The sequence below is a fragment of the Emys orbicularis genome, chromosome 15, assembly GCF_028017835.1.
Source record: "Emys orbicularis isolate rEmyOrb1 chromosome 15, rEmyOrb1.hap1, whole genome shotgun sequence".
NCBI classification, from domain to species: Eukaryota; Metazoa; Chordata; order Testudines; family Emydidae; genus Emys; species Emys orbicularis.
Window position 1 is genome coordinate 31,147,395 of NC_088697.1, and position 26,038 is coordinate 31,173,432.

At 44.7% G+C, this 26,038-nt stretch overlaps 1 protein-coding gene across 2 annotated transcripts in view; it reads right to left on the reverse strand.

Annotated features, from left to right (window-relative positions):
* Positions 1-26,038, reverse strand: part of ZBTB16 (zinc finger and BTB domain containing 16) — a 170,443-nt gene that overhangs the window by 73,146 nt on the left and 71,259 nt on the right. For both annotated transcript variants that reach the window (XM_065417272.1, XM_065417271.1), the window contains exon 2: positions 18,350-18,447. In XM_065417272.1, the coding sequence (XP_065273344.1) occupies positions 18,350-18,447 (98 nt within the window). The remainder of the gene's footprint in view (positions 1-18,349; positions 18,448-26,038) is intronic.

Sequence of the window (26,038 nt, forward strand, 5' to 3'; positions counted from 1 at the left end):
TGCCTTGGTTTTCTCTCTCTCTCTCTCTCTCTCTCTCTCTCACACACACACACACACACACACACACACACACACACACACACACACACACACACACACACACACACACACACACACACACACACTTACTTTTTCAGGCAAAACATTCTAACACTTTTCAGGGCCTGTCGGTCTTACTTTGGGTTCGTACAATGCCTGCCCAATGGACCCCTGCATCTCATTAGGCGCTACCAGAACAACAGACAGAACAACCGAGTTCAGAAGTTATACAGGACGGAGCAGCTCCCCAAAACTAGGTCTCTGATAAAGCTGTGACTCTTCTGACAAGGCTGCAAAAGGCAATTAATAAAGGAACCACTACAATTATTGTGGACGAGAGAGAAAAGAGTTCATTCTCACGCGGCGAATAAGATCAAACTGGAATTGCTGAACATGCTTGAAATGGAGCATATTAAAAATACTTGGCCAAGGAGTGCCAAGTTTTAAACTTCATTCGAGCACATCTGGGCAAACTCCGACATGAACCTGGCAGCCAGGGATTTTCTAGCACCAGTTGAATCTGCTCAAACCCAGACAGTTCCTGCAGCTTAGCAAGACCACATTAAAGCCATTCTGGTAGAACCAGGCAACCCATCATGTTTCTGCCCAGTTCTGAACCGGTTAAGCCTGAGCCACAACAATCAAATGGAAGCTAGACTGGCAGCTTTTGACATTCTTAGGGTGACAAAGAAGGGGCACATAGGAAAAGCACAGGCTTAAGACAAAGCGGACATGGACTCACAGGTGACTTGCTTATTACAAACTGGTTTCTTCCTAGACCTAGAATTCGAAGAGAAATAAAGAGGGTGGATTATCAAAAAACAACCAAAATGTGTCCCAAACCCAGTCATTTCTTAATATTCATGTAGAGAATCTCACTTTTCTTTGGGAACCAGGTCTAATGATTTGTCGTCTAGCTACCAAATTACTGGGGAAATGTGATAAACTCTCTCCATACAAGTGAGAGAGCGTTAGTCTACACTTAATTTTACTGGTATATCTATACAAAAGAAAAAAGAAAACAAACACGGTCCCCAGGTCTTTTGCTCTCCTCTGGATGTTACCAAGGTGACACAAGAATAATGTATCCAAGCTCCTCATCTCATCTGGGGTACTGATCTGTAGAACGGTGGTGAGTTTGTGGCAGCTTCTCTTTCCGCTTCCTGGAATTGAGACCAAAAACTTCCAAAGGCCTCAAACCACTGTAACATGGCTTCAAGCCTTGAGGCGGTTTCCTTCTTCTACTTGCAAGACAGTTTTTATGCTCTTCTAGGCTTTTCTGGTTCTAGTTGGACAGGTTTACTTCCCAAGGGAGCTGGGCTCATGGGGACAGGCCCACTGTTGTAATTACACAGCATGAGTGACTTTTTCAGTCTTAGGGGGCCCCATAGGAAACCAGATCCCCAAACTAGTACCTAGGGTTTTCTGTTTGCTAAACTCACTGCTGGTGCACGATGCTCCTGCAGATAGGAGAAAAGCTACAGAGGCACACAACTTGCCCCTCTCCAATTACTGATTACCAGGCAGTCTGACCCTTTGCATTCCTCCTACAATATGAGCATATTGATATCCTCCTCCTTCTACTGCTCTCCCTGCCCACACAACCACCAGGATTGCAGGCAAAAAGGCATATCAGTTTGGACTGGAATATTCACCAAATTCACAAAACTTCTGGGCAGAGCCAGGGAGAACAGACCAATCTCATTGACTGTTCAGTTAAGCTGTGCTAGAATTCTTCAAATAGGCTTTATCCAATTTGATTTTGGACTCTCCATCTTGAACTGAGATCTGGAAATTGCACGCATCAATGTGAAGGAATGATTATGAAAGATAAAATGCAGAAACCATCAACAAAACAGGTCTCTCGTAGATCTTCTAGAGGATCTTGTGGGTTCTTGTGCAATACAACCGGATGCTACCCAGGCGTTCAACTCCTCCTTGCTTCTACAGCCAATATCAATGGGATATGAGCCTATGTAACCCACTTGCCTTCACAACGTAAATGGGCATTTGACAGTTTCCCAGCCTGTCTGCCCGACCCCAGTCCTTGTTCCTTTCCTTCCATAGGAGAGGTGGTTACCTTAGGGTATGTCTATACTACCTGCAGGATCGGCGGGCAGCGATCGATCCAGTGGGGGTTGATTTATCGCATCTACTCTAGATGCGATAAATCGACCCCCGAGCGCTCTCCCGTCGACTCCTGTACTCCACCAGGCCGAGAGGCACAGGCGGAGTTGACAGGGGAGCATCAGCAGTCGACTCACTGCAGTGAGTAGATCTAAGTACATCGACTTCAGCTACGTTATTCACATAGCTGAAGTTGAGTAACTTAGATTGATCCCCAGTGTAGACCAGGCCTTAGAGAGACTCACTAAATGAGTTGGTTACATATACAAGGCCCTTCGCTTGTGTGACTCCTCTGAATTCAACGGAGCTTTGCCAACAGAGCGGAGATCTGGCCATTGTATCTGCCAGAAGCCGCAAATAAAGATGAAAATGCCCTTGGTGATTTTTGCTTAATAAACCAAAGGCACCCAAGAATTTCACTCACTAAGCCCTCACTATTTTTAATTCATTTAAAAGAAAGAACAGAATCCTTCAGACTCCCCTGGGCATTTACACTGCAAAATGCAGAGACAATTGATCAACTGCCAGCTGTCTGGTTCAACTCTGACTTTAGAATAAAGCAAGCAGCAAGCCTTATCATTTGACTACATCTTCTGTAAAATATCCTGAGTCTCAAAGACGCAGCTTAAAGGTCCTGGTTAAGTGATACCACTAGGATAGCCCTACCTCTTCAGAAAACCTCAGCTGATCTGAAAACAGAGCTTTTCTATTTTTAGTCACTATCAACCTAATAATACTTCCCAACACTCATTCAGTTTAATTACTTTATTGAGGACAAGAAATAGGCTCTCCAGTTTTAACACTTCTGATGTTAGGAAGTAGTAAAATGTTCTAACTGGTTAAAAATGACACTCGTTGGCTTGCCTTTGGTGTTTCTGAAACCTTAATTGTGGCTCAGGCAGTGGATCTAAAAGATCCTTGGCTGTTTCATAGCTTTGATTTCTACCCCCCTTTCACCATAATTGAGGTGTTGCATTACAAATATGGCAGTGGCATTTTCAGAGTAAAAATATATGTTCTGGGAAGCTTGACTTACAAGACAGAATTTTCCCCCCATCATGCTTAATGGCTGTGCTTAGCTTTTTTTTATTGTTTTGTTTTGTTTAGCCAGGAGAACGGTCCGGGTGTGTAACTGTTTACTGTATTATGTCCTGAACATTAAAATGTACCTGACATCTAGAATGACATTCAAATTGGGGCTTGAAAACAGAAGTGTTTGAGATGTAATAGAGGACCTGAAAATTGTGGGTATGGAAATGCACTGTTGGTAACTGACTCTCACGCCCCTTTGCTACTTGGCAGCACAAAGCATCCAGAGGTGTGTTTCCAACGTACAACATGAAGATGAAACCGACTGTTCCTACCTCAAACACCGTGTTTTAAGCGATCTTCCACCCCCTCCCTGCTTCTACTAGATTTCATTTAGAGCCATAAATGTTATCAAGACGACAGACTGAGCACATCTGTTCAAATAGGGTTTTATAAAAGGACCCTTTTGCCTTTAAATGCTGCAAGTCCACTCCTCTGCTTAGGTGTTCAGCTACCTTCATAAACCTGCCTTTCCTACAAAGGCAGACAAGTAATGCCTCATTAACCTTCCCAACTAATTTTACAGTTTACTAAAACACTGTTTTCCTGCACCCATTTAACCATCCCTGACTGTGATAAACTTTTATGGGGATGGCAGAGAGGAGAAAGGCAGAAGACAGGCTATGACTGGGGAAGAGATTAACAGACAACGACATGCTTCTGCATTAAAGGGTTGCAATTTTTATCCACAGGAATTGGATGACAGGCACAGCCTTAGAGAACAGTAGTGGCAGGAGCAGTGTCTTTGTGTCAAAGGGCTACCAGAGGTCTTCCTGTCTACAGGAATCTCTCTGCAAGATGCTCTGACAATTACAAGGCATATTCCACCCTGACTCGCAGGTGCGTGAAGGGCGTAAGCCACAGATGAATCTGACCAGGACTTTCCCTGCTAGCCTTGTGTTAAAGGAATGGAATTCTCTCCAGATTTCTCACCTTCATGGTGTTACTTTAATTCATCTCAGAGCCCAGGAAAAGCCCCTCTAATTCACCAAAAACCTCCGCCTGGTGGAGAGAGATTTTCCAACAGGATTGCATGAAGTCTTGCTTATGGTACTCATTTAAGACCCTTGACCAGAAAACTGCAACTGCATATAGCTATCATCCTCATCCTATTCCACCAGGATCAGGTGGGACAACATCCAACTCAGGGCTCGCATGCAGCCATTCAGTGCTTTACTACTGCCATATAAACAGGAAAAAATAAATAAAGCTACCATACATGTTAAGGTCGCTCTAACAAGATCACCAAAGCAGTCCAGAATTCTTGGACTTCTGTTCTCCCTCTCAACGCATCGCATTGCAATTGCTGAATTGCACAGGGTGTTTTCGAAGTCTTCTGACTCCCATTAAAAGTCAATAGAAGGAGGATAGCTAAAAACCTACACAGCTATAGAAATAGGCTCCTGTGGTTTCTTAAGTAACAGCCACCAATGACCATCTGTAAGCAGAATGGGGAACCTCTTCTCTCTGACAGGGGAAAGCTGCAGTCTTGGCTGGGCTGTTTGGGAAATGACAGCTGTTAGACCCACTTCCTTTCATCATGCCCTGAAGGCCCAGAAAACCCTCGACCCACTGTTTTGAACACTAAACTTGACTGCCACGTAGGTGTTCCATTTTAATCTTAAAGCGTGGCATATTATGTACCCGAGTTTGAGCAAGCATTTGGAAAGTGCATTCCTTCAAAACATTTAGCCAATTTACTTTAAAATAAAAGGAGGGGATAACACTTACTTCTCTGGCATTGTGTCTAGTGCAAGGAGGCTGAAAGGAATCTGAATGACTAAGTGAATACCGGATTCCCTTCCAGCTGTATTTCCACAACTCACCAGTGAGCGTTTCACGTATAATAAATATATTCCCACCCCCTTCTAAAAACACAAGAGATTAATATATAACCTCCATTTTTTTGAAATGCTGTACATGACAAGAATGTGGAGGGGAAATATAGATTTTTTTTTAAAATTGCAAAGTAAATTTATGCATTGTCGTCGCTTTACTACCTAATTAATTCAGTAATTTCAAAAACAATTGTATTTATGTTCCATTTACCACATCAAAAGTACAAAGAAAAAAAAAAAAAACACTGATGCTAAAATAATACCTCAAGGCATCTATTTTTAATCAGTTAAAAAAAACTGGTTTCTATACAATCTCTCTTGGGCAGAACACCAACTCTAGGAGAGAGAAAACAGCCAAGCCCTCTATGAGGGCCTTCCTGGCTGCCGAAAACAGAGCTTGTCAAAAAAAAAGAAAAAAAAAACACACACACACACACACACAAATCCATAATGGCCTGAGGCTCCTCTCCAATCTATTTTCTGCTCAGCTGGTTTTAAATGAAGTTATTATGAGTCATTAAAACACCCGCAAGCCTGTGGAAGTCAGCCAATTACAATTTTAAATTTAGCCTGTTCTCTATCCCATTCTCTTGTTTTCTTCTTTTGCCCACATAAAGCCGCTGTGGTTTTTTTTTTATTATTATTATTTTTTCCCTTTTCCCCTATTTCACCCAAAGTGGAAGAGACAGTTATAAAAATGTCTTGTATTTTATGTCAAAAACACATCAACGGGCCAAAAGAAGGAAACCAAGAATAGTTTCTGTGATCAGGAAATGCAAAAGGTTTTTTTTGGGGTGTGGGGGTTAGTATTAAAAAAAAGTAATCAGTGAATATAAAAAAAATAAAAAGCATAGGTTTTAAAAGGTAAAGACAGACTTCTAAATTGAGCATGAATGTCAGGGTAAGTCACCAAATATGATGAGCTCATTTCGTTTTTAAATCTGGAAGGTAATGGTCTGTGCTGTGCTATTAGAGTAAAGGAACAATTTTCAGCTTTCATGTAAACCTCATTGTACAATTGCCTGGGATATAAAAGCAGCCCCCACCCAACCCAAGTCGAGCTTGTTGAATACTGTTTCCTGCATAATCATAATGGTTTATGCTGCTTAAAGCAGGTTTATAAACATCTACTGTTATCTTTGGGACAATCTGGCTGACTAGCGCATGCATTTCAAATCAGCCTGAATGTTCTTACTTGCTCTCAGAAGGTGGAAAAAGATCATCAGGGAAGAAAAATAGCATCCAGGTTCAATGGGAGAGCACCACATCCATAAGGACACCTTGGCCATGTAGATTAAAAAAATCCCTGTGGCTTCTGACTCACACCCAGCCCACCCTCTATTCAAAACCTACACAGCCCTCTTTCTGCAACAGATAGATTCCAAGCCGCCCCACAAATAGCCTTGTACAGTGGTGGTGCTTTTGGTTCCGCACAATTAGATCTGTAGCAAGTTGTTATAGATGTTTAGACAATTGTTAAAGCCTCTTGAATGGTTCGCATAAAGGGCGTCTGGATAACCACCTTCACGTGCTGTGAGGTTGACGGGGTGACCAGAGCACGTTTCCCAGACACTGCCAGTGCTCCCACATTACCCCAGCAATGGCACAGGGCACAACCTAAATTTCTGACAGCATCTCAAATTTAGGGGTGCACTTGACATTTTTATTCCACAGTCCATTTCATAATGTCCTAGCATGGACCAACTCCCTTGGCCAAAGGCCCAGTAACCTCCCCTACATGAAGCGAAGTAGGGTGACCAGATGTCCCGATTTTATAGAGACAGTCCTGATATTTGGGGCTTTTTCTTATACAGGCTCTTATTACCCCCCACCCTCTGTCCCAATTTTTCACACTTGGTCTCTAGTCACCCTAAACGAAGGCCCCTTTGCAAGAGAAAACTCTTTGCACTTATCTGTCTCCCCAATTCCCATCCATCGATTGATTTTACAAGATATTTCAATCCACAGACAACCAGGAACGCCTTTGAAAACCCAGTGTGGTCTAGGACTATGGGTAGAGAGCCACCACCCAGGTTTTGTAGTTGTATAAAGGACAAATGCTCAGAATCAGAAACTTTGGCATTCCCCAAGAGGGACCCTCTCAAGATGGTCTTAATGGTTTCTCCATTCTCAGCTTCCAGTATAGGGTTAAATATATAAACCCAGTGAAAATTTTGTCATTGGCTGCCATCCCCTTCCATGCTACTGAGATGCAACACGTTGACTTGATTCTGATCTCTGCACTGATGAAGTAATAACTCCTGATTTACACCAACATGAGAGCAGAATCACTTATGTTCACTCAATAAGGCTTTGGGTGTTGTGGACTAGAGCTGGGGCTCCCTGAAGAAACATTCCTTTGGGAATTCCTGATTTTCGAGGGGCTGCCAACTCCCCTTTCCTATTTCCCCTCACAAAAGCTGAAAATTGTTGGCTGGGTGGCCGAGGGATGGCTCTTTTGGGGGACACATGGCTAAAAATCTTTTTCCAAATGGTTCCCACCTAGTCAGTAAATGGCAGCAAAACTTATATAGCTATAATCTCACATACCCAGTGCATCTGAATAGACCCTGAACAATTTCAGAAGCTTCTTACACTTGCTGATTTTAGAAGAATTCTGACAAGATGTTCATCCACAAACTTCATCTGATTGAAGGGAGTTCTTCCCAAAACAGGAAAACGGGTTTTGTTTTTAATGCAACGTGTAAGTGGAGCTTTTAAGAGGCGACCCCTTTTGCCACCAACTATGCCAACCGAGATGCATCACAAGCGCTAGGTCAAAGGAAGAACTATCAGCATTCCAAATCACATTCTAATAGGTCAAATTGGGATGGAGGAAGAGGGAAGAAGAGCATCTACATGTTTGGGCTTGTTCCTTAAAATGTTCAGGTCCCATGAAGGATTCAGCTTTCAGAGGCGGGCTGTGCAGGTGTGATGCAAGAATCATGCCATCATCTAGGGTGCAACTGAAACTGAGAAAGGCACGGAGATCAGGCTGCAAATTCTGTCCATCCAACTTTGCCCTTGTGCCTAGGTACTGAAGCATTTCTGTGCCACGTCGCAGCAGACTCTGAGTCACCTACCTGCAAGCAGGGCAAAGGTCAGCACTGAGTGAGGGATTGGCTGCTCCCAAGTTCCTGGGTTTTGGTTGGCTTGTGTTCTGCCCCAAATGCCGTTTAGCATGTCTGGGTGTCACCCACAACATGGCTTCTGCCTCCCAACGTCCCTACCCGTCATGGTCAGACAGCAAGAAAAAAAAAAGTTAAGAGCTTTTGTAAAGTCTGGAGCATTCCACCATTTTGGCCCTTTGGTGTCCTGCCTCTAAAAAAGTGCTCCCACCAGCCCTTTAAAAGAAGGAAGCCCCACATGAAGGGGAAAGCTTAGAATTCAGAGAAAAGGAATACATGAGACGGAAAGGCATTTGACTAAGCACTAACCACGTCATATCATCAACTTCATTAGCCTGTTCCTCCCCACATAGCAGCTTATGAATTTGTGGGACTATTTTGGGACTAAAAAATAATTTCGGTTTAGCGAAAAATAGAGGTTATTACACAATTTCCACTTTTCTCTCCACCCTTCAAGTAATGTTCTATCTGACAGCCTCCTCTCAGAGGGGAAAAATGACAAATCCAATCCAAAATTCAACAGCCTGTGTTCTGTTCAGAAAGCACACAGTGTACTGTACAGCCCATAAAACTCCAAACAGCCTCCAGACACTTCTGCAATCGTCCTCCATCAAAACACTTTGTCTTGCATACAAAAATAAGATACAGTGCTGAACAGAATACAAAATCAGCCCATTACAGTACAGGGAGGCTGCTACTTAGCAACAAGGGGGCTTTAAAGCTGCGATACTCTACAGGAAACAAAATCTGTCAAGCCTGTTGGGCAAATGATAAACATTAGCAGTATTAAAAAACACAAAAGCCATGTAAATGGATTGCACACAACATGGGGAGGAATTTAAAGAACACATCTTGGGGTGAGGGGGAGGATGGTTTGATTATCAGCATCACCCCAAATCTGGATGCCGAGTCTGAGCATGTTTATGTTCTCCTGTTCAGGAGGGAGGGGAGGTTACGGAATGTTTTCTAATACCGCAGCCTACAGTGAACTTTCAGAACTTTCCCATCTCGCATGCATGATGAGAAACCGGAGCGAAAATGGGTTATGGTGTGATGATCACATATATTTAGCAGTATTAATGTAGACAGATGTGCATAAGATTTATTTGCTACAGAGCACACTATGGTGTAATGGGTCCTGGCATTACACTCTATGCATAATGCTTAGCAGAACACCTTGAATAACAAAAAGCATCCAAAAGAGGGGGGAAGAGTAGTGACGGCTGCAAAATAAATGTATTTCATCAGGTAAAGGGGAAAAATACCCTGGCTCTGGATCAGCAGCAGGGGCTAGGACTCCAGCCAAAACGGGAGCTAAAAAGCAAACCATATTCTTCCAGTCTCAGCTTAGACTCTTGAGGCAGAAAATGAAGGCAGGGAGGGGCTGGGGGAAAAGAAATGTATTTTTCATCAGCCAGTGTATAATTTATAAACAGCATTAAACAGTTTGTTTTCTTTTTTTCCTCTCTCCTGTGTATGAGGGTTGGACAGCAGTCAAGCCTGCATTAATTTCTGCTTTGGGTACAGTGTGTTCTTGGATGCACATCTGCGAATGATCATAAACTCTCTGGAATGCTGGCAGAACATCCAGACCTGCCGGCAAGCCGATGACATCACTCTGGGAATAAATTTGGGATGCCAGCCAAAATTCAAGAAGGGAGGGGGGAAAGGGTAGAGGGAGGGTGAACAATCTCCAAAGAATCTCAGCGCTTCCCTTTCTTCTTAACTTTGCATTGATGCGCACCCCGACTTCAGCAAACAATAACCTTTTTAAAAGGCAGCGGAGAGGGAGGCAGCTTAATTCCAAGATGAACTATCTGCTCCATCTCAGATACTTCATGAGAAAACATCTTCTGTAGCTCAACGCTTAATAAGGAGATAAGCGCGGAACATGAAGAGGAAGAAAAGTTTACATTTATTAGAGACAGGTAGCAAGTGAATTAACCACAGCTTTAGATCTTGGCTAGATAAAACCAGCCCACTAGGACACACAACGATCGTGGGACATGCCAGCAGAGATGGGGAGGGCACAGGGTTGGTGATTGCACAACACAGCCGATGAAAGGAGGTGGCTAGTGAACCTTGGGCATCTTTGCTCCATGCATTTTGCCGCTGCTTTTGTTGCAGCCTTTCTGCTCCTTCATGCCAGGCCCCAGATTTCAGCTCCTTTACTCTTGTCACATCAGCAGCTGAAGTCAGAAAGCCTGCATCACCTCGCCTTCCTGTCATGCAGATTATACATCAGGCGGAAGGAAGGAAGAGGCAGCTTCTCTGCTTTGCAGAATCCTACAAGTGCTCAAGCAGTAGCAACCTGGGAGAAGAGGACCCCAAAATCTCATCCCAACTCTACACCACCCAGTCGCGCATGCCAGGGACTGACTTCCCCTCATCCCCAAGAGCTCTCTAACCCCCTGCATGTCCCTAATGCCAATTCAACCCTTCCCCACACCATAGCCAGGTCAACTTTTCTTAGTGGCTAAAAAGCTGGACTCAGATTTTGTCTGCCCTTAAAAACAGGGTGCAAGATAAAAATTATCCCCCCCGGGCAGAATCCCTGTGCTCCTTAAAGATGAGAGGCCATGGAATTTTAGTTCTGGCTGTGACACTACGGGCCACAAATGGGATTTAGTTCAGTAGGGCCAGGCTGTGGGCAGACTTGTCTTCCCCTCACTGAAATCAACAAGCAGTCTGAGGCCTGCTCACAGGTGAACGTCAGCAGCAGCTTAGCAGTCACTTCTAGCCCCATAGCCCCAGACCGGCCATCTTTGTCTCCTCGCCACAGCGGTGTCATTAGCAGCAATCTGGCCGGAAATGCGACTCTCCACTGCCCTGGGCCACGTCACAGACACTGACCTGCTAAGCAGCACAATGGAATTAAGTCAACAAACAACAAGGCCATGCTTAGGGCATTATTTTAAGATTGAGAATCTGCCAGTGAGGGGTTACAAAAACTTGAATGAACACCTGAGCGTTCAAAACAATAATTAAAACAAGGAATCACACCTTTGTGAGTGTTCCTTGGCGTTGCCTGTTTGGGATTGCATAATGGATTAGAAAGCGTGTCGTTTTTTCTCTCTCACACAACACACACTTTACAATGGGTCCCTCCTGAAGCAATCCCTCATTTTAATACATTGATAACTTTTTGAAACATTCCCCTTCTGAGCTCACTAAGTCCATAACTGGTCTTTACATGGAGAAGAGTTTTGTTTGCCAGGGTTGGGGGGGGGGGGGGGGGGAGGGGGAGGAAATAGGGGTTCTGTTTGTACTCTCCTCATCTCCGATTTTGGACTGGGGGAGGGGAACCATCCTCATATATACAAAAGTTACAAGCACCAATAGCTGAAGCTGGAAGCATGGAATTTGCCCTGGCCATCCTCCGCTGTAACAACTAGGCCTTGGTGTGGTTTGAAGAAAAAACTAAAGTCTACAATGAAGCCCAACGCTGGCGACTTGCTAACTGCAACCTGAGCATGCAGAGGTGTTTTGGATCAAGGCTATACAGATTCACTTAAAAAGAGATGCATATATGTGTAGCTAGCATTTGTTAGTTCAGAGAACTCAAACTCTGCTCATTAAGTCAATGGAGCATGTAAACTGTATGTTCTAAATACCTTGAGATTTTTTCTTTCCCACCTCCCGCCCTCCTTTTCTTTTCCTGAGAGGAAAAAGATTTAAAAACTTTAACATTTCTTAACACCCACCTTAACTCAACCCCATGGAACACATGTAAGGCTTTTCACTACTTTGTCCCTCATTAAACGTAAACCTAAATAAACTATGTTTCTACCAGAACACCCTTAACACAGTATTAACAATAGGGTTTGCCTTGCAGTTTTGTAATGATCATAATCATGCAATACTCTATTCCATGAGAAACACACCCCTAAATGGAGGGTGGCACTTTTCCAGACCATGTCCCCACTCTCTCTCTCTCTGCTTTTCACAATGTCACAACAGCCCCCATACATGTAAGCATTTTAGCTCTATTTGCCTGTATTGCCACGTTCTGCAATACGCCAGCAGTGTGCTATGGCCTACCCACTCATATAGGAATATATGAGCCAAGTCCCAAAGAGCTCTCAGGTCAGAGGAAAACCATATGCAAAGGGAGGAGGGACAGGGACAAAACTAGCATTAAAAAAACAGGACAGTATCAAGCCATCCCCTGCACCCGTTCTTAGCCATTAGTAGCAGGTGTCACAGCAGAGGTGGGCTTTGATACAGTGAAGACAATGGCTTTATACACCAGTTCTGGGATCCTCTAGAGTTAGCTGCATAGCACAGGGCCTAGAATTCCCCCCAGTGTTTCATGGACTGAGCCTATACACCTCATAACTAAGCCCAAGCACTTTTTAAAATTTATTTTTAGGAAGGCATTCCATGAGCCTATTAATAAAAGCAGGAAAATGGACTATATGACCAGACCTCAGAGACACGACTGTGTCAAAAGACTAAAGAAAATGGATAGCTGGATTGAAAAGAAAGAAGAGGTGATGATGTTAGACACAGCAGCCTTTGTTTCTAATTCAAGTGTTTTCTTCTCCTTATATAAAAGTGACGACATGGGTCAAACACGTTCAAAACTGCCAACTCCAAGTGTACAAAAATCACATGATTTGCTTAAAAATCATGAGATTAAAAAAAAACCACCACCACCAACACCAACAGTAGTTGGGTTCTGTTTGCCTTCTGGCGTTGGAATATTTAGGGATCACAGTTTCCAGCTTTTCTCCACAACTATGAGGGCTAGAAAACTTAAAAATACACAAAGCCGAGCTTGTCAAGCAATCTAATTTCGGCAGCTGGAGCTTTAAGAAAGACCACTAAATATTATGGGACTTGCGAAAACATCGGGAGAGGTGGCAACAATGCAGATTCACCCCCTTGCTCTTTTCCTCGCTAAATAAAACGGGTAGAAACTGGTGCTCAGTTCAGAGAGTGAGGGCCAGATACTGGAGCTATGTCTATTTACACCAGCTGAGGATCTGGCCCCACAGTCTCTCAGCTTCCCAGAGAAATCTAAAAGTGGGAGAAAGAGAGGAAAAACTTTCTAACTAATCTCCCAAAGCTGCCTCAGAGCATTTCTCCTTTCCCATTGACAGGAAACCCCCCAAAAAGATTTCCCCCAGCACATCACCGAAACTGACAGCAGGTTATGTGAAAGAAGCCATGCATTGAACTGTATGTTATAAAATAAGCACCGATTTAGTGCTCATCCCTCCCCAAACCCCCCACCCCCCATTACAGTGCAATATGACCTCGATAGGAGTCACAGAACCAGGACGGGCCAGAACAATCTCGTTAGTTAATTCATTAAGTTTATTGTTCGTTAATTAAACTTCTCTTTATCATCGGGTATCCCTCAAACATTTGATTAGTTGAACACATTACTACTGAAATGAAAAAACTTCAATTAAACTGAACATTTACTACTGCCATCATCTAAGGCCTTTTGAGGAGCGGGGGGACCCCAAGTCGTCAGGGTCTCCTACAGGGCAAATTTCTAATTAAACAAATTGTCAATTTGGGCAATGAAAACTGATTTAGGAGATTAATTTTAGTATGCTAGTCACTGAAAATATGAACTCACGTTGTGGCTCCAATACGACCTCATTTCATGGGGGGGTGGGGTGGGGGGAAAGAAGAGGAAATAAGAGGCGCAAAGGTCTCATGTTTTAATAAATAACAGTGCTGGAATTTAATGCGGCTGTTTTCGAGCGTTCAAACCGCTCCTTCTGCCTCCCCCCCTCCGATTTCACCCAACCCCAGACAGATTAGAAAAAAAATTAATCTTGTATGATGACAAACTTGGCTCAACGTTCACTGTACATACTGTACCCACAAGGCTGGCAGCCAGCCAGCGACTGGCACAGGGCCAAAACGACAACAACAAACACAGGCAGCGCAAGCCAAAAAAGGGGGAGGAGGAGGAGGGGGGGGAAGGGAAAACACAGCTGAGATGCTAAGTGCAGTACACGCGGCCTGCCACAATGCCAGGCATTAACCAGGGCCTCAGAGGCGGCAAGCGATGCACCCTCCCCAGACAGCGTATATTCATCACCAGACAGCTGGCACCATTGCCTAGAGCACTGCAAGTGCAACCTGGATTCACTCCGTTGGCTTCAGGGGAGCGACTCCGGGAATCTACACCTGACCGTAACGCCGGTCAGAATCCGGCCCAATTAAAATGGCATCAAATCAGAGGCTCCAATCCTGCAAATATTTACTGCTGGAAGTAGTGCGTTTTACTGTGAGGACAAAGGGGGGCAAGTTGCCTACTCCTGAGAATTAGGATCATGCTGAGTTAAGTGCGTGCAGGATCAGGCCTTAAAAGGCAGAAATAAAACGGGGCCATTTTCTTTTCATTGATTTATATCTAGTATTTTTTAGAATAAAATCTGTAACGGGACTCTCTTTATAAAGCCAGTCACAGCTGACTCTCAGATATATATATATGAAGGAACACTAGCCTAGGTAAAGGAAACACAGAAGAAAGAAGCAGCACTAGAGATATTGCTCTTGGTTTTTTTAAGAGGTGGGGTGTCAAGGAAATATAGCTAAACAGCGGCTGGATTCATTTCCATTTGGAATGCCAAACTCATGCATGTGGGAGGATCCAGGCGTGGCAGATAGCCTAATAAATTGACTACTATCACCATCATGCACCAGGAGTTCAGAGTCAGCCTTGGGTGACAAGAGAGGAGGAACAGTGAACAGATCTTCGCTCGGTCTGTACAGCGCCTAGCACACAAGCATTCTAGGTATTACCGCAATACCATTCAGTATTTGTGCCAGGTTACTATGCAGTGGGGTTCTGTGGTGCATTGGTATGCCAGAGACCATTCATGCACCTGACACGAAGTGTTGAGGAGAGGCCCGTAAGTAAAGGGGTAGAGATGCCAGAGGAAGGGAGCAAGGTGAATTGCCAGAGCTCTGGGAAGAAACCTGTATAGCAGCTGCATGATTCCTGGCTCCAGTTTCTGTCATCCATCTCCCAACAGCACCACGCCCCCAATCCATGCCCTTCTCAGGGGAGGTACTAAGTTGCACCTAACACCTCCCCACAGGACAGCTGGAAGTTCAGCTAATTTAGGGCCAGGCTCTCAAAGCTGGGACTGGTGTGAGCTCTTACTGGGTCAGGAGAATTTCTTTTAGAGACTAGAACAATCCCAAACAACCCTCCAGACTTGGGTGGCTTGGACACAATGGAACGGAATCATCCCTTATTCTCACAATGGGAAAATCTAGCCCTCCTCAACCATTCTCACCATGTGCACTGTGAGTCCTCTTGTGGAGTCTAGCTGCCCATCCTCCATCAACACAGAGCAATGGGGAAAGCCAGGTGCAACACGGCTTAGCTCTGCGCAAGCCCCTACATGACCAGACCTGCTGGGGTATCTCACACATGACCTGCTTCCCGTATTCCAACCACACGCCTCCCCCTTAAGCAATGGCTGCCAATTATGCCATGTTGCTGGGTAATTCTGTGCTATGGAGAAGAGACCCTTGGAGACTATTCTGAGATCCTCTCAAACTCAGTTCACTGGTGACTTATGCCAGCTTTGAAATGATACCCGAGAGCTTGCTGTCTTACTCCCCGTGTGCCATGCAGCCCTCTTCCCCCTCCAAGTTTAATTTCTCATAAATCAAGATTAAAAGAAATATAGCAGTCAATACCCAGGACCAAGCACACACTGCAGAAAAAAAAATAAAAACGGAGGAATAAGAGACATTGCGTGCTCATCCTCCACAGAAAACAATTTGTGAAGCATTTGAAAAAAACTGATTGTATTTATTGTGCACCGTCTCTTTATTGGTGGTTTATCCCACATTTGTTTGCATGTCTATGGTCAAATGATTGTGTTTATTCTAGCCCTGTCAGGACCTCTAGAGTCCATGTGCTGCTGGTGTATGTCAGAGGAGATTCAGTGATCCATGATCAACCATCCAGGGATCATCTACTAGGAGATATGCGTGTGCTTCGGTTCCCACTCTGACCCAAGCAGAATGGCAGAAGCAGCTCTCAGTGCTTAAAGAACAAGGACAGCCACAGCACTTCCATGAGATGCAGGAACACGAGTTAGAGAATTATCCTGTATCTGGTCTCTCATACTTGTTACCAGTCACTATTTAAAGCACTGGCAGGGATTAGAATACTTAGCATTTTATGGAGGTAGGTAAGTGTTAATTATCGCCATTTTACAGGTGGGGAAATGGACCGTTTGTTCTGTGTTTGTACAGTGCCTAGCACAATGAGGGCCTGGTCAATGACTAGGACTCCTAGGCACGAAGATAAAACAAACAAACAGAAGGTGCAGTGACTTGCCCAAGGCCACATAGGGAGGGAATAGCAGAGGAAGGATTACAACTCACTGCCTTCTGACTCCCCACCCTGTGCTTATTCCTACAGACCATATGGCAGAAAGTTCTACAGTGATGCTAGCATCCTTCCAAAATTACTCCAAATGTGCAGCCTCGTAAACTCATGTGGACCCTAAGGGTGTGTCCACACTGCAAAACAAAAAACAAAACAAAAAACCCCCAAAGCAGCGACTCAGAGCCCACGTCAGCTGACTGAGGCTTGCAGCGCACGGCTAAAAATAGCAATATACGTGTTCCCCCTCACTGGGTTTCAGAGCCCAGGCTCCAGCCTGAGCAGGGATGTCTACACTGCTATTTTAAGCTCCCTATCACAAGTCCTCCGAGCTTGAGTCAGTTGGCATAGGCTCAGACTCACTGCTGCACGGATAGGGTTTTTTGGTAGTGTTGCAGTTATGTCTATCCTGCACACTAAGCCTAAGTCTGCGGGACCCGGGCTTGTGGACTCAGCATTTCCAAGCCTGCACTTGTGTGTCTGTAAACTTGGCTTTACGATGGCTGGAGCCAGGTTTCAGAGCTGTACTAATATATCCATACTGCGCTACACAAACCTTCTGACTCAGGACTGACCTGCGTCCAGACCTGCAAAATGACAGGGCTTAGACCCGAGTCACAGTGGGACGTGGGCTCTGACCCACCGCCCCAGCAGTATTGCAGGACCTCGGTCCTGAGTGTTTGCTGACCCGACTCAGACTGATTTGTGTGTGTGGACGGAAGTGTGGGGCGTGAGCTCAAATCTGAGTAAGCGCCCAGGCTTAGGCCTGGTCTACACTACCCGCCTGAATCGGCGGGTAGAAATCGACCTCTCGGGGATCGATTTATCGCGTCCCGTCAGGACGCGACAATCGATCCCCGAATCGACGCTCTTACTCCACCAGCGAAGGTGGGAGTAAGAGCCGTCGATGGGAAGCCGCGGAGGTCGAGTTTGCCGCCGTCCTCACAGCGGGGTAAGTCGGCTGCGATACGTCGAATTCAGCTACGCTATTCGCGTAGCTGAATTTGCGTATCTTAAATCGACCCCCCCCTGTAGTGTAGATGTAGCCTTAGTGAGCAGTGTGAACATACCCTAAGTGATTTAACCTTGAATGAATGAGACATGGATTCGTACGTACACTTTACCTTTGAGCAAATGGATCCAGTGGCTGCCTGCGGTTTTTTTTAAAATACAAAAACTAATTGCATATGGGGCTGTATGCCCAATAGGAATTTCAGACTAAATTAACTTGCAAAACAACGTCTTCTCACTAGTTTAGCATTCCAACCTTTCTATATCTATTTAATTAAAGGGCCTGCATAATTTGAACCCAATAGTTAGATTCATTAGACGGAGTGCCTAATTCTGCAACAGTTTTGCTAATGAAACTGCAGTGGGTGCCTGTACGTGGCAAATACAGTATTCACACACACACGGAGGAAAACCACTCCAATATCATGGCCGAAGTGGATGGAGGCAATCGAATAGCACTCAGCCATGCAGTAGTCCAAGTTTGTTATTCCAGACTCCTGAGGACCTGCAAATATTTCCCCAGTTAAAGAATGGAAAACAAAAACTCTGAAAATTGAAGTAACTAGGTCTGGAATAAAAAGGGAATATATTCATAATTTACCATTCTAAAATGGTTAAAATCACCACCCCACCCTACACACATGCGCACTCTTAAAGTTTGTCTGGGAGTTTCAATAGATTTGGGTCAGTATGACAGAGGCAGCATTCGCCTCACGCAGCATCGATGTCTCTAAACCTACCTGAGTGAGCCAGTAAGTGCATTCGGAGCCGCAAGCTATCCAAGAATCGTTTCCCACACAACTCACATCCATAAGTCTTCATACCACTGTGCAGCTTCCTAAGGAAAAACAGAGACGGATTAGTCCTCTTGCTTGTTTGGGGGGGAGGGGGAAAAGTTTTTATTTCAAATGTTAACACTGAGACCTTTTGAATATTTCATGAAATCTACACATTATCTGTGAATTTTCTCATTTGCTCAGCAGGGACACAAATCACAGACATACTTGTTTCATACAAAGCTAGACAGCCGTAGGGACAGAGGGAAAAATGGAACTTCTGCTGGCCAGCAGCAACAAGGAGGCTCACCCAGACTATTCAAACATCGAGGCCTACTCAGCTACAGAGGCTACGTCATTTCTTGGGCGTCCTTTAAGCAAAGGGAAAAGGAGAGCTGCTTTAACTGAGGCGCACGTGGGACGCCTGCTTGAATCTTCTCCCCAAAGCTTGATTTGGCGAAGTCCAGAAAGTTTCAGTCTTGTAGGATCCTTCCCCTAACTGGTTTGTTTACAAAGCCCCTATCCTACCTGCCTTTGTCCAGAAACAGAAACCCTACAAGCAAACCCCAGTGACACCATGAAGTAATTAAAGCTTAATGAGAAAGATTACGCTTGTGAAATTTCTAGAGGGACTTAAAGTCCCTTTGGTAATAAAGGGATCAGAACTCTTACTAGGACTGCCAACTTTCTAATCGCATAAAGCCGAACACCCTTGCCTCATCCCCTACCCTGCCCCTTCCCCAAGATCCTGCTCCTTCTCCGAGACTCCGCTCACTCCATCCCTCCTCCCTCTGTCGCTCGCTCTCCCCCACCCTCAGTCACTTGCTCATTTTTACCAGGCTGGGGCAGGGGTTGGGGTGTGGGAGAGAGTGAGGGCTCCAGCTGGGAGTGCGGGCTTTGGGGTGGGACCAGAAACGAGGGGTTCATGATGTATGGGGGGGGGAGGCTTCCGGGCTGGGGCAGGAGATTTGGGTGTGGGGGGAGGGGTCTGTCTTGGGGTGCAGGCTCTGGGGTAGGGCAGGGGATGACAGTCCTAGGGTGCAGGAGGGGGCTCAGGGCTGAGGCAGGGGGTTGGGGCATGGGAGGGGGTGCGGGGAGCAGGCACCGTACTGCACTTACTTTGGGGAGCTCCCTGGAAGTAGCAACATGTCCCTCAGCTCCTAGGCGTAGGGGCAGCCAGGCAGCTCTGTGGCGTGCGCGCTGCCCTTACCCACAGGCATCACCCCCACAGCTCCCATTGGCCGTGGTTCTTGGCCAATGGGAGCTGCGGAGCCGGTGCTCAGGGAAGCGCTGGGGCAGTGCACGGAGGCCCCATGGTTGCCCTTATGCCTAGGGGCTGCAGGGACATGTCGCCACTTCCCGGGAGCTGTGTGGAGCCAAGTAGGGAGCCTGCCAACCCCATGCCAAGTGGACTTTTAATGCCAGGGTCCCTTTTCGACCGGGTGTTCCGGTCAAAAACTGGACACCTGGCAACCCTGAAGAGATTGAGATCTAGAGATGCACCCATCCCTACAAATACTTCATGAAGAACTTCAACGCTATCCTTTCCACTGAGGGGGAAATGTTACGATACGTACATCGATTATGTATGTTCATGCATCTCACACCAACTGGAGCAAGGGCAGCAACAGACTAACACTAGAGCTCAGAAGCAGATTCGAGCAGTGGCCACTCTGGAAAGCGAACAGCAGGAACTCCATTGCCCTAATACTGCTCGCTACGGCAGTAGCGGAGTCTATGTTGGGGGGCAAGGTCCCTGCTGAGAAGTGCCACCCAGATGTTGCTGGATGTTTGGAGTGCTGATGAAGCATAACCACAGCTCACTCTTCTGGCTAAATACTGCACGTGACAGACACTCCACAAATCTCCAGGCTAAGTACCAAAGGAAAGGAGGAGGATGGAAAGAATAAAAAACAAAACAAAAACAAACAAAAAAAAACACACCTCTCACTAATGCTTCTCCCAAGAGCAGTACAGATGGGACAGAATCCTTGCAGGATTGCAATGGAAGAGTTTTATTATGACTGGTCCTGAGATGAGCATCCTTAACTCCTATTATCTCAGTAGGAGCAAAGGGAGGGGGCTAAGTCTCTATTTAGTATTTTACGGTTCAAATTTGCTTATATGTAGTCAACAGGTTTAATGACGAGTGGCACTAAACAAGGCTCTCCTTCACTCCTTGCTCAGAATCTGAATAGAAAGGTGGGCATTACAGGGGGAAAAGTAGGGAATATTTAGGGCACTAAAATCCTTACATATATTTCACTTAATTGGATTCCCCCTGTTGAGCCCAGATTGGAGAGTCTGGGGAGATGGGTAGTGCATCAAGGCAGCGAAGAAAGCACAATCTAGCTCAGAACCCAAACCATCCTTGCTGGAAGGATGTTCATTCTTCTTCATAAAGCAACGACCCCACTCAAGAGCAATTCAACAGTCCCAGTGCACTCTACTAGATTAAGTAATATTTAGCAGACACTGCTTGTGCAGATCTGGACAGCAGCGTTGCCCAAGCCAGAAAAATATTAAGTTATCATTAAAATGCAAGTGATGTGTCAAAGGCACATGCTCCCTGGCAGCACAAAGCACACGAATGCGCTAAACTCAGAAGTCTATGGACAATCATGACCCTGACAAGAGAATATAGTATCCTAGCAAACAGGAGCCTTCTTTCCACTCCTCATCTCACACTGCTATAGCCACAGAATTCTTTCAAGCACAGTTTTCTGTTATTCACTCACCCGCCCCACCCCAAACCCATCTTTTCCTCCACCCCCTTTTAAAGCCAATTATTGCTCAATCACAAGTCTCACGCACATTGACATTGCAAGGCAAAGTTCCAAAGTTAACTCACAATCATCTACTGTTGAGCCAACTAAACTCAGAAACTTTAAACAGAAAACATGGTAAATGAACTCTCTTTTCTTTGAATACTTCACAGTGTCAGAGATTGATAAATGTATTGTTTAGAAGCAGCCCATGCTTTGTAGTTGACACAAGCATTGAAAAGCTACCAAGCCAAGTTTGCTACATTTTCCTAAGAGAGATGCACACCCATTTATTGTGATCTTTTCATACAGATGGAAGTGGAAGAGTCTAACAACAAAAACACATGCAGGTTTCAAAATAAGAGTTTTTTGCTGATGTTTTCATCAGGTGGTACAGTCAAATGACCTACTCAACCTTCTAATCACACCCACTATTTATCATCACTTTGTTACAAGACAAACATGTTTTATTGCACTGGTGCCAAATATAAACTACAAACTCTAGATAATATTTAGTCCTGCCAGGAGTGCAGGGGACTGGACTAGATCTCTTGAGGTTCCTTGGAGTCCTTTGATTCTATGAAACAGGTCTGTGCAGAACTGGGCAGGGTATACGTATCCCTGAAAGCAGGGATCCATTGACACTTTTGTTGGCCATCCAGCATCAGAAGACCTTGAAACTCAATGGCTGGGCCCTAGTACCAAGCCACAAATTATGGACAATTAGGAGTCCGGTGGCACCTTAAAGACTAACAGATTTATTTGGGCATAAGCTTTCGTGGGTAAAACAACACTTCTTCAGCTTATGCCCAAATAAATCTGTTAGTCTTTAAGGTGCCACCAGACTCCTCGTTGTTTTTGTGGATCCAGACTAACATGGCTACCCCTCTGATACTTGATTATGGACAATTGTTATCTTTACTGAGGATGAAGTTCAGCTTTCCCCCAGTCATCCTTTGGCTAAATCCTCCAGCACACTTTAAACAAAAAGTGACCTGCAGTTAATTTTGTGCTGGTGAAAGAGTAACTGATTGCCATTTCTAGAGACTAGAATCCCATGTCTACCAACAGAACGGACATGCCACAGGCACCTGCTGTGCAAGCTACCCTCTCCAATGTGCAGCTTAACCTGGACAGACTGGAAGATGATATTTTAGGTTCAGTGCCCCAATTCAACCCTCAGCCTTTATGTTAAAAGCTGCCAGGGATTGGAAAGAAAGCCACCAACTCATTAGGTTAAATGTTATAGGAATGGCTTTTTGGTTTTTGCCATAGTCACCAATCTGAATTCAGAAGCCCTAATGGAGGAAGGTTCCATACCCTATTACCGGTTTCCTTGGCAACTGGCAACCATTAAAACAGCTTGTACCATTAAAATTAAGTTGAACAGCAAGTGAAAATAAAGCTGTGACCAGTTAGCCTCTCTTGATTCTGATAAGAGGCGGATAGTGGAGCAAACCCAATTATAATTATCTTTGTGATGGGGACAATGTAATGTGTAAAAAAATATGGCTTTGTTGAGAGGTGTTAATTCTGGATCAAATAATGTTCGGTTTTGCTGGTATTTGAGCCTGGATACTAAAGGACTCTTCAGAGAAGTTCTCTTTAGAACAGGATCAACAGGAAAATAAACTAAATTAACCAATTTACTTTTGAGTGAAAAATATTTAAAATAGTTCCCCTTTAAGAAATTTAGCACCCTGTATCAGTACAATTTTTTGTCCCGAACGATTTGAGAATAAACACAAACTCTTCAAACTTCTCAACATTAAAAACACACTAAAATCATGTGCATTGTCTGCATTTGAAGATCTTTATTTTAGAATTAATAGTCTCTTTTTTTGGGAGGCTGTTCTAGTTGACAGGTTTTTTTAAACTAGGTTCACAAATGAAGAACAGCCCTTTTCCTAAATATCTACCATCTTTTATTCTAGTTGGGACTGAGTTCACAGGAGCCTCTTAGTTAAGTGGCCCTCTTTCAAAATGGCCATTGTTTCCAAAGAGCATAAAGCCAAGCTGCCCTCAGGGAAGATGGTGGCCCCAGACAGCATCACGTTTTAAAGGTTGAGACTACGCATCTTCAAACATTAGCAATATCACAAAGTAACCTTCTTCTTTAGTGTTCATTTATGCAACTTCAATAATTTAAACAAAATTTGCCAGATAAAAGTTAAGTTAAATCCTCATCTTCACTGCAGTTTATCACTAATTTACAGGTAAAAAAACATTTTACAGGGACGTGGTGATTATCAACCATGTTTTTAATGTCTGGAAAAGCACAAGTAAGGCACCAAAACAACTCTATTTTATTTCTCCTCTTACCACTACAGAATAGAGTTAATGAGGGGGGGGGGGGGGGGAAATCTAGTGTGTGTCTTTAAAAATCAGTAATCTAATCTGGGACCGTAAAACACTGTTAGGGACTAATCTTTGCTGTATGATTACTACCAAGCAATTTTAAGGACAACTACTAACCTTGGCTGCTGGGGAAGGAAGGCACATGAATCCCAGCCTTCCCAACAGCCCATATACAGATGGCGACAAACCACGAAACCTGAAAGTATGGGCAATTCCACATGGCAAACAAACAAACCATTGCTGCCAATTGCCACCCCTCCTCCAGACCCTCCCCTTATCTAGATCTCAAAAGTATCTCCCAGACGCACATGCACCAATTGCATCCCTGCCATTTCTCATGCCCCACAGCTGTATGAGATTCTACCCAATCCCCTCACACGGCGGGTGGTAAGAAAGCACAGTAGGCATACCCAGTGCAAATGCTACTTTCAGGGGAATGCCTAAAGATAACCTGTGCTCAGACTGTCAGGAGCTTGAAACAAAAACATTGTGTCTAATTTAGATCTCTCCCAAGGAAGAGACAAACCCTGAAAACACAAACTCTTGCACTCATCTTGAGTCATCACTCAGTCAAACAGCACTCCAATGTTATAACGTCCATTTGAACCCCATGGTCCTTACTGCCGTTCACTTAAACCCACCTCCTCCATTTTTATTATTTTTAAGAGGCACTCATCTTGGAGTCAATGGCGAAACTCCCATTGACTTCAGTCCCAACAAGGCTGCTGCTGTCTTTCCTAACAGAGCTCTGGACTGGGATACGGAGAGTTGGGTTCAATTCCCAGCTCTGCCATAGGATTGTTGGGTGACATTGAGAAAAATCACTTCCTCTGTACCTCTGTTTCCCCATCTGTAAAATGGGGATAATGGTACTGACCTCCTTTGTACGTGCTTTGAGATCTACAGGTGAAAAGCACTATGTAAGAGCTAGGTATTATACCATAGTGGATACACAAGTCACTAACACACAAGCTAGGGCATCTTCACTGCAGAAGGAAGGGGAATATTTGTCAAGTTGCCAACAATCCGCTTATCTTAAAAAAAAAAAACCCACCACACACACCACCTGTGTGTTTTGGCCAACAAAAACTTTTCCTCTCTGATTTCTAGACTAGAACGTCAAGATAGAATGGAGCTGAACACATGGTGCCTTGACAGAAAACAAATGTATGAACCTGACCAGAGATACCAAGATTTAAGCCAGGCCCACGGGAGCAAGGTTGGTTAGGCCAATGTGCGGGACAAGGTGATGCGTGTGTATGGGGAATGAGGGTATATCGGGAGAGAGAACAGCAGTGGATACACGTCATGAGCATCTGGAGCCTGCAAGCCAGCCATACCCCCTTCCTGCCCAGTAAAAGATGTGAAACACACCATCAGGTTTTTCTTTTTTTGGTACAAATTTGTACTATGCAGAGCTATTTGACAAGATGTTAATGCTCCGCTGGTATTGCCACATATTATGCTTGCTAGCAATAGAGCTTGTTGCTCCATGATTAGTCAATATTAATAAACATTACCAAAGGCGTTTACAGCACAATTTACTTGTTTAATATAGCACTTGATGCTCTCCATAAAGTAAATATATCAATAAAAGGCAAGAAATTTCAATCAGATTTAAAATAAAAGCACAAACGTTAACTAGACAAGTTAAAGAGAGGAAATACAGGCGTGCATTGGATAACTTCTTTTAACCCTTTCACTGCCACAGAACCGGGTACTTGGCTTAAATCCATTTGTGTCGATGCACTGTAAGGATGTGGTGAATAAGACATGCCAGGAGGGTATATTTATTACACTGAACAGTACCCTACCCTCAAGTGATAAATGATGTGTTTGATCGCAATTTCTGTACGGGGACCAGAACACAGTGTTCCTGAGGTTTTTAAGACAGTTTGGACAACACCAAATGAAAAATACTTGAATGCGAGGGATCCCGGGATTGCCAGAAAAGCAGATGCATGCAGCCACGTTGCCTTGTGCTGGAGCCCTGTCAAACCTCCAACTAACATGGACGGGCCAAGTCAAGATCTCTCAGTAAACATCAAGGTGATGCAGGGAGTGTGCTGGGGTAGAGGGCCCCCTCCTCTTAGAGTCAGCACTGAACCAATGCCACAGCACGGTACTAGGGGACACTTGCTGGTGGAAGGGACGTCTTTTTCATGAGACACAGTAAATTAACTCCTGACCACTTGTTAGATGTTTAAAGGCACCTCTTCAGACACGATGTTACCCCAAGCTGGCTTCCAACCAGAATATTGGGGTTACCACCTTCTACCTACTTTAAAGCCCACCCAGTTTCCATTGGCAGCAGTCTTCTTCCCTTCCTGACTTAACTAACCGCTGTTGCCTTCCCCCTCTGAGGGGGCTGCACTTCACCCACTATGGAAGTGTCCCTTTCACAAAGAGCCTGATCCTCCAGGATGCTGTATACCGTCACTCCCAGTGCAATCAGTGGGAAATGAAAGAGCTCAGGGCTTTACACAAGTGGACCCCACTACTGGACTGGAGCCAAGTTTATACTATCTTG